This window comes from Phyllobates terribilis, unplaced genomic scaffold (genome assembly GCF_046119375.1).
Source record: "Phyllobates terribilis strain yellow unplaced genomic scaffold, ASM4611937v1 Scaffold_211__1_contigs__length_3443825, whole genome shotgun sequence".
NCBI lineage: Eukaryota > Metazoa > Chordata > Amphibia > Anura > Dendrobatidae > Phyllobates > Phyllobates terribilis.
This window is the reverse complement of record NW_027362971.1, coordinates 2,826,078-2,839,188: the sequence shown is the minus strand read 5'-3', so window position 1 is coordinate 2,839,188 and position 13,111 is coordinate 2,826,078. Positions and strand designations below refer to the sequence as shown.

Sequence of the window (13,111 nt, the reverse complement as noted above, 5' to 3'; positions counted from 1 at the left end):
GTCCATGTTCAGTGTGGTACACACCATGTCGCCAAACAGCACAGTGAGCATCTGTAGCCCTATATACAGGCCCACTGACTGATTACAAGATTGTAGACACAACTTGATTTAACATGTCCCTTTTGTCACATTATTTTCAGGGGTACCATCATTTCTGTCCAGGCCTATTTCATGAGTTTAATTTATTTATTTATTTTTTAAATTCTGTGGAAGCAGGGATGAAAAGCAATGTCTGACTTTCATTTGTTCATCATCATAGATTTTTAATTTATTATTACTTTTGTCAGTTTCAAGTTATTTCTGTGACCATTGTGGGTTTTTCTTTCATTAAATGAGGGAGGGGTACCAACAATTTTGACCATGTGTGTGTGTGTATTAGGGCCGGACGGGCGCACAATACCTGCCAATCGCACGTGCATCTGGGCAACTATGGGCACCCGCCATGTCATCAGCTGGGGCTGCCCGACGACTTCAGCCAATGCGCAGATGCAAAGATGGCAGAACTCAGAATAATGCCAAATACATGGGGTCACAATCACCTGCTGTGAGGAGCTGCCCACTTACTAAAGACTATGATACTTTTCCAGCAACAGACCACCATTTTTGTCAATATTATTATTGTGTTTTATTAGTGATTTCCCCTTTTATGGTTTATATAGTTCTGCTTACTTGTCAGTATGTGCACTAGATTCACTTGTAAAATGTCCAGCATTCCACTAATCTGTATCTCAGGAGTATCTAACCATTGTTCCAACAGCCAATAATCTCATTGTGTGTGTAGATTGTAGACACAGTGGAGCCGTCACCACAGGGGGTCTTACATGCAGTCTCAGATAAAGGCTTCTAGAATATTCTTCATTGTTTTAGCAAACAGTGAATGTTTAAGGGGAAGGATGATCACTTCTGACCTGGGAGGGGACTGATCCCAGTGGAAGAAAGGAGAGACATGTTACCATTATGGATTATGTCATTTGGATTTAAACTTTCTTAAAAGGACTGCTGCTACTGGATACCTGTGCTTTCATCGTTTTATCTGCCGTCTAGAGGATCATGGACTGTGGCTACTGACTATACTGGCTGGAGATACGAAATCTGTGGGCCAATCAAAAGTTGGGAGACAGCGAGTATGGCCTGATACAAAGCCAGTGGAACTACTGAACCCAGATTGGGAACTTGAGGACTGAGAGAACTGTATTTTGGCCATTTACCTGGAATTGCTTTATTCCCATGGCTGTGATCAATAAAATATTGTTGCATTGTTAACCTGCCTAGGTGATTATTTACAACCCACAACCTCAGATCTTTACACCTGCACTATGCTGCGATGTAGCAGAGGCATAGAGCGATCACTGGCCGCACAAACTCTGACAGCCCCAGACGCTGACATGTGCTGTGGATTAGAATAAACCTATTCACACTGATACCATGATGGGTCGTTTTCAGTGATAGGTCCCAATGACTTATGACGGGATCAGTCAGGGGTCCGTTCAATTTACTGGGAATAATAGTGCAGGAGATAAAGATATTAAGATCTTCTCTGCAGCCAGAGACCTCCTGACATCAGGGAGAACAGAGCCAAACACCTGTTAGAAGACGCTCCGAGCACATGGCAGCCGGCACAGACAGAGGAGAGCGCTGCTCACTATAAGGGGGTGGGGGAGGAGGGTCCATCCCAGGCCAGGAGCAGCTGACCAGTGATAGAGCAGCACATGTATATATTGTATATACAGCACAGAGCCTGAACTACCTGCAGCTCTGGTGGTGATCAAAGAGGGACGATCACATCTCCCCCACCACTGGTGCAGTCCCGATCACACGCCCCCTCCCCCATCGCTGGTGCAGCCCCGATCACACGCCCCCCCTCCCCCATCGCTGGTGCAGCCCCGATCACACGCCCCCCCCCTCCCCCATCGCTGGTGCAGCCCCGATCACACGCCCCCCCCCCTCCCCCATTGCTGTTGCAGCCCCGATCACACGCCCCCCCCCTCCCCCATCGCTGGTGCAGCCCCGATCACACGCCCCCCCCCCCCATCGCTGGTGCAGCCCCGATCACACGCCCCCCCCCCCATCGCTGGTGCAGCCCCGATCACACGCCCCCCCCCCCCATCGCTGGTGCAGCCCCGATCACACGCCCCCCCCCATCGCTGGTGCAGCCCCGATCACACGCCCCCTCCCCCATCGCTGGTGCAGCCCCGATCACACGCCCCCCCCTCCCCCATCGCTGGTGCAGCCCCGATCACACGCCCCCCCCCTCCCCCATCGCTGGTGCAGCCCCGATCACACGCCCCCCCCCCCCATCGCTGGTGCAGCCCCGATCACACGCCCCCCCCTCCCCCATCGCTGGTGCAGCCCCGATCACACGCCCCCCCCCCCCCATCGCTGGTGCAGCCCCGATCACACGCCCCCCCCTCCCCCATCGCTGGTGCAGCCCCCGATCACACGCCCCCCCATCACTAGTGCAGCCCCCGATCACACGCCCCCCCATCACTAGTGCAGCCCCCGATCACACGCCCCCCGATCACACGCCCCCACATCACTAGTGCAGCCCCCGATCACACGCCCCCCATCACACGCCCCCCCCATCACACGCCCCCCCATCACTAGTGCAGCCCCCGATCACACGCCCCCCCATCACTAGTGCAGCCCCCGATCACACGCCCCCCCCCATCACTAGTGCAGCCCCCGATCACACGCCCCCCCATCACTAGTGCAGCCCCCCGATCACACGCCCCCCCATCACTAGTGCAGCCCCCGATCACACGCCCCCCCATCACTAGTGCAGCCCCCGATCACACGCCCCCCCATCACTAGTGCAGCCCCCGATCACACGCCCCCCCATCACACGCCCCCCCCGATCACACGCCCCCCCATCACTAGTGCAGCCCCCGATCACACGCCCCCCCATCACTAGTGCAGCCCCCGATCACACGCCCCCCCCATCACTAGTGCAGCCCCCGATCACACGCCCCCCCCATCACTAGTGCAGCCCCCGATCACACGCCCCCCCATCACTAGTGCAGCCCCCGATCACACGCCCCCCCATCACTAGTGCAGCCCCCGATCACACGCCCCCCCATCACTAGTGCAGCCCCCGATCACACGCCCCCCCATCACTAGTGCAGCCCCCGATCACTAGTGCAGCCCCCCGATCACTAGTGCAGCCCCCCCATCACACGCCCCCATCACTAGTGCAGCCCCCCCATCACACACCCCCCCATCACTAGTGCAGCCCCCCCATCACACGCCCCCCATCACTAGTGCAGCCCCCCATCACACGCCCCCCCATCACTAGTGCAGCCCCCCATCACACGCCCCCCCATCACTAGTGCAGCCCCCGATCACACGCCCCCCCATCACTAGTGCAGCCCCCGATCACACGCCCCCCCATCACTAGTGCAGCCCCCGATCACACGCCCCCCCATCACTAGTGCAGCCCCCGATCACACGCCCCCCCATCACTAGTGCAGCCCCCGATCACACGCCCCCCCATCACTAGTGCAGCCCCCGATCACACGCCCCCCCATCACTAGTGCAGCCCCCGATCACACGCCCCCCATCACTAGTGCAGCCCCCGATCACACGCCCCCCCATCACTAGTGCAGCCCCCGATCACACGCCCCCCCATCACTAGTGCAGCCCCCGATCACACGCCCCCCATCACTAGTGCAGCCCCCGATCACACGCCCCCCCATCACTAGTGCAGCCCCCGATCACACGCCCCCCCATCACTAGTGCAGCCCCCGATCACACGCCCCCCCATCACTAGTGCAGCCCCCCGATCACTAGTGCAGCCCCCCCATCACACGCCCCCCATCACTAGTGCAGCCCCCCCATCACACGCCCCCCATCACTAGTGCAGCCCCCCCATCACACACCCCCCCATCACTAGTGCAGCCCCCCCATCACACACACCCCCATCACTAGTGCAGCCCCCCCATCACACGCCCCCCATCACTAGTGCAGCCCCCAATCACACACACCCCGTTCTCTAGTGCAGCCCTGTGTGAGTGCAGTAATGACAAGTTCCTCAGTCAGGCTGGGGGCGCTCTTACCTCGGTTGGCCACCAGCACTTTCTTGATAGGCTTGTACTCCACATGCTGGCCGCCGCTCTGGAAGGCTGCCTGCAGAACAGAGACACGTCTGACAGCGAGGAGGCGCAGTCCTCCCTTCACACACCGCAGCTGCAGCATCTGGAGAGGAGACAACACCGGTCACACAATGCAACACACAACTGATCGCTCTGCTCGTCACACAATTCGGTCGTGATCGGTCGCTGATAGATGCCAGGCACACGCTGGGAGAGACGAGTCTGCTGGCGTCAGCTGGGAGAGTGCCGGCTCCCTGCTCTACTATATTGCTGCTTCTCACATGAATGAAGCCGGCGGCAGGGGAAAGAATTGTTATTTTCTCATAAAAGAGGGATGTCCGCGTCACTGGGCCGGGGGCCGCCATTTTTGTGGAGACCACATTCTGATTGGTCCAGAGGGACTCAACGATAGGGACGTGTCTCTGACGTAGACTATATAAAAGGCGGCTTTGCGCTCAGACGCGCCGATCGCTCCGGGATAAGACTGCGATTGCTTGTGTGATAGGGACTGGACCCAGGGATAAGTCAGCAGTGCTGGATATCATTACTGCGGCAGGGATGGAGACTGTCAAATGCAATGAAGGGAGCAACAGTAACAGGGTGTACTTAGGAAAAGGTGAAGGTGCCCAGGAACGACAGGTGCAGCGTCTCTGCCCTAAAAATTTACTTTCTCTGTAAGAGCAGACCCCCATATGCTGCAGAGTAACGTAGGACTGTCAATTCTGATGGGTGGTCATTAGGATCTTATCTCTGTGAGCTGTTCTTTTCAGAGCACAGTGACAGTGCACTCTCTCATCAGCTCTCATCAAAAGTGATGAGCCGGCAGCTGAGCGCACTTGTCATTGCATAGTGGAAGTAAAGAAAGAGCTAGCACAGACCAGTGCCATTAGGATCTTGTCAATATGAACTGTTCTTTTCAGTGCACAGTGACAGTGTACTCTCTCATTGGCTCTGATCAGAAGTGATGAGCTGGCAACTGAGTTCACTGTCATTGCATAGTGTAAGTAAAGAAAGCTAGCATAGACCAGTACCATTAGGATTTTGTCTTTGTGAACTGTTCTTTTCAGTGCACAGTGACAGTGCACTCTCTCATCAGCACTGATCAACAGTGATGAGCCGGAAACTGAGTGCACTGTCATTGCACAGTGTAAGTAAAAAAAAAAAAGAGCTAGCACAGACCAGTACCATTAGGATCTTGTCACTATGAACTGTTCTTTTCAGTGTACAGTGACAGTGCACTCTCTCATTGGCTCTGATCAGAAGTGATGAGCCGGCAACTGAGTGCACTGTCATTGCATAGTGTAAGTAAAGAACAAGCTAGCGCAGATCAATGCTAATGCCACGCATGAGTGTGTGCAAAGGTGGTTATGTATCTGCCTGCTCTCGCAGGTGTAGGAAAAAAAAATAGGAATTTACTAACTGCAGCCAATCAAAGGGGATCTCACGAGAGTTGGTGCAAAATGATTCACAGGATCCTGGTCTATTGATCACATTTGTAATCTGTGGCCACTGGACAGGAGCCCTGAGAACCACCTTCAGCTCGACCAGGCTCCCAGAGACGGCCCCGTTCACCGTCATTGCCGAGGGCATCTAATTCACTACCGATATTCACCTTCTCTTGCGTCCTGTAGCTCAGAGGGCAGAAACACTATCAGTGAGCCACAGGCTGCGCTATTTTATATCAGGGAATTTTCTCCACCAAAAGATCTAAATGGTCATTTTTTACTACACAGAAATCCATGTCTACACGCCAGTACGTTATAGGTAGAAGAATGAAGCCTAAAAGTGAGAGAGATTTTTTCGTACTGTCATGGAAATATTGAAAATCTTCCTTCTACCCTGTCATACATATTAAGAAAATATTAAGAACGTGTCGTTCTCCCCAAGACCCTCTTCACCCCCCCTGCCCTATAGTATTTTTCACAGGAGAAAAGCTAACGCTCTAAAGAGCTGTCTGTATGCAAATTAGCACACACATGAGAAGTGGCTAAAAGGCAGCTGCTAGCCCAAGGAGATGGCAAACCCAATTAGCATGCGAGTGTGGTTTCCAGTGACACAGGCTTGTGATAAATCTACACCTGGGTGAGGAGGACGCAGCTCATTAAGTTCAAACACTACTCACAATAACCAGGACAATTCCCGGCTGCAACGCCAAAATTTTCGGCACCGACATGAAATATGGAATATTTGAAGTTCCAAACATCCGATAATAATGGGACCCATATTGTTAGTGGCAGGGTCAGCTAAGGAACAATACGCATCTTTTTCTGTAGCTGTATTCCCCTCCGGGGAGCTGTGGCACAAAAGTACCTGAATGACAGACCGCAGCTACGCCATGTGTAGTCTCTACAGAAAGGTAAATTCATAATGGAAAATATGGTATCACTTTCGGGCTTCTGCGATCAACCAGCAAGAAATTATCGCAGAAACCAGATATTCTAATAAAAATATGAAGGCTGGAGCCCAGCCCATGTGAGGTCGTCACCGGGGGGTGTGGCCAGGTCTCTCCCTTCAGCATAAAAGACATAGCCGAAGGGGAAGTTAGTGCTCATTGCCGGGAGTATATGTTTCATAAGCAAGGGGTCACGTTCGCTGAACTGACATAGGAGAGCTCCCCTCCAGCTATACAGAGTCGTCTCTGTGAACTTTATACTGTTTCTTCTTTAATCCTGTCTTATTTGTGTAACTGAATACTCTGTACTGTAAATGTCCATTTGTAAAATGTTTGTATATTTTTCCTAAACAGTGCCTCCCTTTTGGATTAAATATAAAATTTAATAGTTCCGTTTCTTTTGCTCTGTAATCGTTCCCTTCCCCAAAGCCATACGCTACCAGAACGCAGGCATCTGACCTGGCCTGTATTATATTTCAGTGGTGGCAGCCAATAATAATAATTGGGCTATCGTGACACTGGCAGTAACCGTACGGGGGCGTATAAACATATTCCAAGTGTTGGAATCCGGAGGTGTGTACGCCATACGCTTTCTGCTCGCTTGCTGATAGCTACGTAGTGAGTAATCAGAATCGTGTGTGTGCGAATCCCTGCTCAATCCTGATAGAGTGACGGCAGCGGTGGGATAATGTGTGATCTCCCCCGTTTTGTCGCCAACGGTCCCTGACAAATTAGTGGCAGCGGTGGGATATTATGTGATGCCCCCGGTGTCGCCACCAACGGTCCCTGACACCAAAAAATTACTAAAAAAAATGGTGCGAAAATCTGAATTTTTTTTAGCATTTTTTTAAATAAACATCTTAAACTAATAAATACCACAGACAAGTAATGGAAGGAGAGATGTGGATGCCGAGAAGTAGGAGATGGTTCTCAGGGCTCCAGTCCAGGAGCCGTATGGCTGTGCCCTGTATATGCGATCGCAGGTTGAAATTGGTAGTATGTCCCATCCCATTTAGATTGTAAGTTCCCTTGTTGTAAGACACTGTGGTATATGTTGGCACTATATAAAGTCTTACTAATTGTTACTATTTCTCTGTCTTCTATTACACTGTGTTCCAAATTATTATGCAAATAATATTTTCTCAGATTTTCCCAAATTACCTATATGAATTGCAGTCATTGTAATTTTCCAGTCAAATAACTATTAGAGTACAATTGAAAGGTTTTTGTACAAACTGCCGATGATAAAAGTATATTTTTAAAAAAATAAAAAACTCAAACTGCACTCAAAATGCATGTTCCAAATTATTATGCACAGCAGAGTTTTCAACCTTTTCATTTTAATAAAGAACAAAAAATGGTCATTTTTTAAATTATAAGCATTAGCAGGTTATTACAAACTGAAATCAAACAGTTTTCAACTCAAAACTTTATTCTAGGTGATGTTACATTAGCACATAGGACCCCTTGTTCGAAAGGAGCTTCTGAACTCTCTCGTCCATTGAATTTGTCAGGTTTTGGATGGTTTCTGCTTCAATTGTTTTGCATGAGAACAGAATACCCTCCCAGAGCTGTTGCTTAGATGTGAACTGCCTCCCGCCATCATAGACAATCCTTTTGATGATGCTCCAGAGGTTCTCAATGGGGTTGAGGTCAGGGGAGCATGGGTGCCACACCATAAGTTTGTCCCCTTTTATGCCCATAGCAGCCAGAGATGCAGATGTGTTATGTGCAGCATGAGACGGGGCATTATCATGCATGAAATGATTTCGATGGTCCAGATGGATGGAGTGGAGGATGGCTGGTTGATGAACACCCCATGCAAACACGGCTACGGCGCTAACAAGGAGGAGGTGGAGTAATGTTTTGGGCTGGAAACATGGGGAGAGAGATTGTCGGCCCTTTTAGGATCCCTGAAGGGGTAAAGATGAACTCCATAATTTATGTTGAGTTTCTCAAACAGCACTTCTGTTAGAACTCTCCTGTTAGGTTTTTTCAATCTTGCTGGTCACATGACCTTTTTTGACTATTTAATCGTGCTCCGCCCTCCTGGCCTTGCTGGACTTCATTGTAATTTCTACTCTTAAGCTAGCCTGGTGCTTAGTTACCTTTCTCTGTCAGTTTAGCTAGGTCTTCGGACCTTTATGTTCTATGTTGTGTGTTTGTCTTTTACTGCTACAATTTCTGCTAGGAGGTGTCCAACTTTATCCCAGTCCCTAGTTCTTGTAGGGATCCCTCCCTTGCATCTATAGGTCTTCGTACAGACTAGCCGAGGACTTTAGCGGGTCTGATCGCAGGATCAGGTTCCCCGTTACATCGTAGGGATCTAGCTTAGTTCTATTGTAGGGACAGATCTCCTTTCTTTCCTTAGTGCTTGTAGCAGATCATAACAGTAAGTCCAGCCCAAAAATATCTCTAAGGAAAGACCTCCAGTTTCCATCATGGTGTCGGTTCAGGATTTGGCACAACGCCTGCAGGGACTCTCTCTGGAGGTGGCCGAACTCCAACAACACGTGAGTAGCTGTTCTGGAGCACATTTTGTGGAGCCAAAGGTACATTTGCCTGATTTATTTTTTGGTGATCAACAAGAATTTTTTTCCTTTAAAAATGCTTGTTTGTTGTATTTTCGTTTGAGACCCAGATCCTCTGGTGATGAATCACAGCGCATAGGGTTCATAATGTCACTTTTGCGCAAAGAACCTCAGGGATGGGCCTTTTCTCTCCAACCTAGTGATTCATGCTTTAGATCAGTGGATAGTTTTTTTTCTGCTTTGGGTTTGTTGTATGATGATCCTGATCATGTCTCATCAGCTGAGACTGAATTGAGACATTTGAGGCAGGGATCAGGTAATGTGGAAAAATATTGTTCTCACTTCCGTCGGTGGTCTGCCCAGGTGGGGTGGAACGATTCAGCTTTGAAAAGTTTGTTTCTTGCGGGGCTAGGTGAAAGGGTTAAGGATTTGCTGATTGCTTATCCCACACCTGGAAACTTGCAGGAGGCAATGCAATTAGCTATACGGGTGGACAGGAGACTGCGTGCAAGAGTTAATGAGAGTAAATCCTCTGCCATATCAGCTCCGAGTCTTGAGAGGGTCTGTACTGACATTGGAGAGCCGATGGAGATTGGGTCGATGGCACCCCGCTCTCAGGAAAAAGACCGCAGGTCTTCTGAAGGTTTGTGCTTTTATTGCGGGAAATCTGACCATTTTATTAAGAACTGTGTGCTTCGTATGAACAAAGAAAAAAAAAAGGTCAGTTACGCCCGTATAGCCTGTTTAAATACTAAGGGGGTATTTCTTTCTGCTACTACTGCTGCTCAGGAAGAATTAATTGAATTTCGGGTATTTGTGGATTGTGGTTCTACTCTGAATGTGATTGATGGGGGATTCTTGGAAAAACTTAAATTAAAACCCAAACCTTTGTCATCCCCTATTGCTGTGGTTTCTGTCGATGGCTCCCCCTTGAAGAGTGTTACTCACAAGGTCTGTGAATTTCCCCTCACTATTAATGGTATTCACCAAGAAAATTTGGATTTGGTAGTATTAAATAATTTGCCTTCTCCAGTAGTTTTGGGGTTACCCTGGTTAAAATTGCACAATCCTGTACTGGATTGGTCTACCAATGAAATTAAGTCCTGGAGCCCTAAGTGTTATGACAAGTGTTGTAACGGACGTATTGCTGCGGTGGAAAAAGGGGAATTACCTGTACCTATTCAGGATTTTTGGAGAGTTTTTTCTGAGGAGGAGTCACAAATTTTGCCTCCCCATAGAGACTATGATTGTACCATTGAATTTGTCCCTGGAGCGACTCTTCCTAAAAGTCGTTTATTTAATCTTACTATTCCTGAGAGAAAGGCTTTGGAGGAATACATACAGACAAGCTTGGCCACCGGTCACATTAGGCCTTCCAAGTCTCCTGTGGCTGTTGGATTTTTTTTTGTTAAAAAAAAGGACGGCGGTTTACGTCCTTGTCTGGATTTTCGTGAGATTAATAAAATTACTGTACGCAATCCTTACCCACTGCCATTGATAACTGATTTGTTTAACCAGTTAATGGGGGCCAAGTGGTTCTCTAAAATTGATCTCCGGGGGCATACAATTTGTTGCGCATGAAGGAGGATGATGAATGGAAGACTGCTTTTAACACTCCTGTGGGTCATTTTGAGAATCTGGTTATGCCTTTTGGTCTTACCAATGCTCCAGCATTTTTTCAGAATCTTATTAATGATATCCTTAGACCTTTGATCGGCAAAAATGTGGTTGTGTATTTGGATGACATTTTGATTTATTCACCGGATCTGGAGTCTCATTGGCGGAGCGTACGTGAGGTATTGCAGTTATTGATTGACAATTCGCTTTTTGGTAAGCTGGAGAAATGTGAGTTCGCTATACAGAGAATTAGTTTTTTGGGCTACATTATCTCCAGCGAGGGCTTTGAGATGGACCCGATGAAAGTTCAAGCTGTGCAGGAATGGCCTAGGCCTATTGGTTTGAAATCGATACAGAGGTTTTTGGGTTTCGCCAATTGTTACAGAAAATTCATTAAAAAATTTTCTATTATTGTCAAACCACTGACCGATCTCACCAGGAAAGGTGCTAATGCGGTTCAGTGGACTACTGAGGCCATTGAAGCTTTTGTGTTTCTAAAGGAGAGGTTCAGCTCTGCTCCCATCCTTAGGCAGCCTGATGTGACTAAGCCGTTTTTGGTTGAGGTTGATGCTTCTTCGGTGGGGGTCGGTGCGGTGTTGTCTCAGAAAAACAAGGATGGAGTACATCCCTGTGCTTGTTTTTCAAAAAAATTTTCTGAGACTGAACTTAATTACGATATTGGTAATCGGGAATTGTTGGCTATTAAACTCGCATTTGAACACTGGCGTCATCTCTTGGAAGGTGCTGAATTTCCCATTCAGGTTTTCACTGATCATAAAAATCTGATCTATCTTGATGCTGCCAAGCGCTTGAATGCTCGTCAGGCTAGGTGGGCACTTTTTTTCTCGCGGTTTAATTTTTCCGTTACTTACATCCCGGGTACCAAGAATGTTAAAGCTGATGCTTTGTCTCGCAGCTTTTCTCCTATGGTCGGTGCTGAGGAGGAGGGGAGCATTTTACAAGAAGGTGTTGTGATTGCTGCATTGGACTCCGTTTTGGAAGATGAGATTCTTAAAGCACAAGAGAATGCCCCATCTAACACTCCCCATGGGAGGTTGTTTGTGCCTAGGACCTTTAGGAGAGATTTGTTTGTTGAGTGTCATGAGTCTCGGTTGGCAGGTCATCCAGGAATTTCTGAGACTAAGAGACTTGTGGGTCGCAGTTTTTGGTGGCCTGGATGGCAGAAGGAAGTCATTAAGTGGGTGCGTCAATGTACGGTGTGTGCTAGATCTAAGTCTTCACATACTCCTGCAGCGGGGTTGCTTTGCCCTCTGGAGGCTCCTAGTGCACCTTGGACACATCTGGCTATGGACTTTATTACTGACCTTCCCCCCTCAGGGTTTCACAGTCATCTGGGTGGTCGTGGACCGTTTTAGCAAGATGTGTCACTTGGTTTCTTTCATCAAACTGCCCTGCGCTAAGACACTCGCTAAGGCCTTTGTCAAGGAAATTGTCAGACTACATGGCGTTCCTACTGACATTGTTTCGGATAGGGGACCTCAGTTCGTGGCTCGTTTTTGGCGTGCTTTTTGTGACAGGTTGGGAGTTCATTTGTCGTTTTCATTCGGATATCATCCTGAGTCTAATGGCCAGACAGAAAGGAAGAATCAGGATGTTGATCAGTTCTTGCGTTGTTTTGTGGCAGACAATCAGGAGGGGTGGTCTGAGTTTCTGCCACTTGCTGAGTTTGCTCTTAACAACCATACATCCTCTTCTGCTGGTTGTTCACCTTTTTTTTGTTGTTCTGGGAGACATCCGTCTTTTGGGTCAATCTCCAAATTGGTGTCGGCTGTGCCTGAGGAGGAGAGTTTTTCCGGTGATTTGGAGAGAGTTTGGACGGATGTGCGTGGTAATCTTCAGGAGGCTAACAAAAAATCTAAGAGGTACTTTGATAGGAAACGGCAAGAGGTTTTGTTTGCTATTGGTGACATGGTTTGGTTGTCCTCTAAGAATCTGCCGTTGAGGATTCCTTCTAAAAAATTGGGTCTCAGGTTTGTAGGGCCCTTTAAGGTGCTTCAGGTAGTTAACCAATCTGCTGTTAAGTTGGAGGTTCCTACCTCCTGGAAGATTAATCCGGTGTTTCATGTTTCTCTGTTGAAAAGAGCTTATGTGTCGGATGGAGACTCCTCTGCCACTGTTCCTCCGGTGGTGGAGGACGGGGAATACGAAATTTCCCGCATCCTAAATTCTAGACGGTATAGAGGGAGTTTGCAGTATCTCGTCGCTTGGAAGGGTTTCGGACCCGAGGATAACTCATGGGTGAGGGCGGATGATGTTTCTGCTTCCAGACTTGTCAGAGCGTTTCACAAGAGGTTTCCTGATAAGCCTGGGCCTAGGGGATCCAGAGGATCCTCATAGAAGAGGGGGTACTGTTAGAACTCTTCTGTTAGGTTTTTTCTATCTTGCTGGTCACATGACCTTTTTTGCCTATTTAATCCTGCTCCGCCCTCCTGGCCTTGCTGGACTTCATTGTAATTTCTACT

At 48.8% G+C, this 13,111-nt stretch overlaps 1 protein-coding gene across 2 annotated transcripts in view; it reads right to left on the bottom strand.

Moving 5' to 3' along the window:
- The window catches only part of PC (pyruvate carboxylase), a 416,466-nt gene that overhangs the window by 321,417 nt on the left and 81,938 nt on the right, over positions 1-13,111 (bottom strand). For both annotated transcript variants that reach the window (XM_073665354.1, XM_073665355.1), the window contains exon 2: positions 4,053-4,191. In XM_073665354.1, the coding sequence (XP_073521455.1) occupies positions 4,053-4,191 (139 nt within the window). The remainder of the gene's footprint in view (positions 1-4,052; positions 4,192-13,111) is intronic.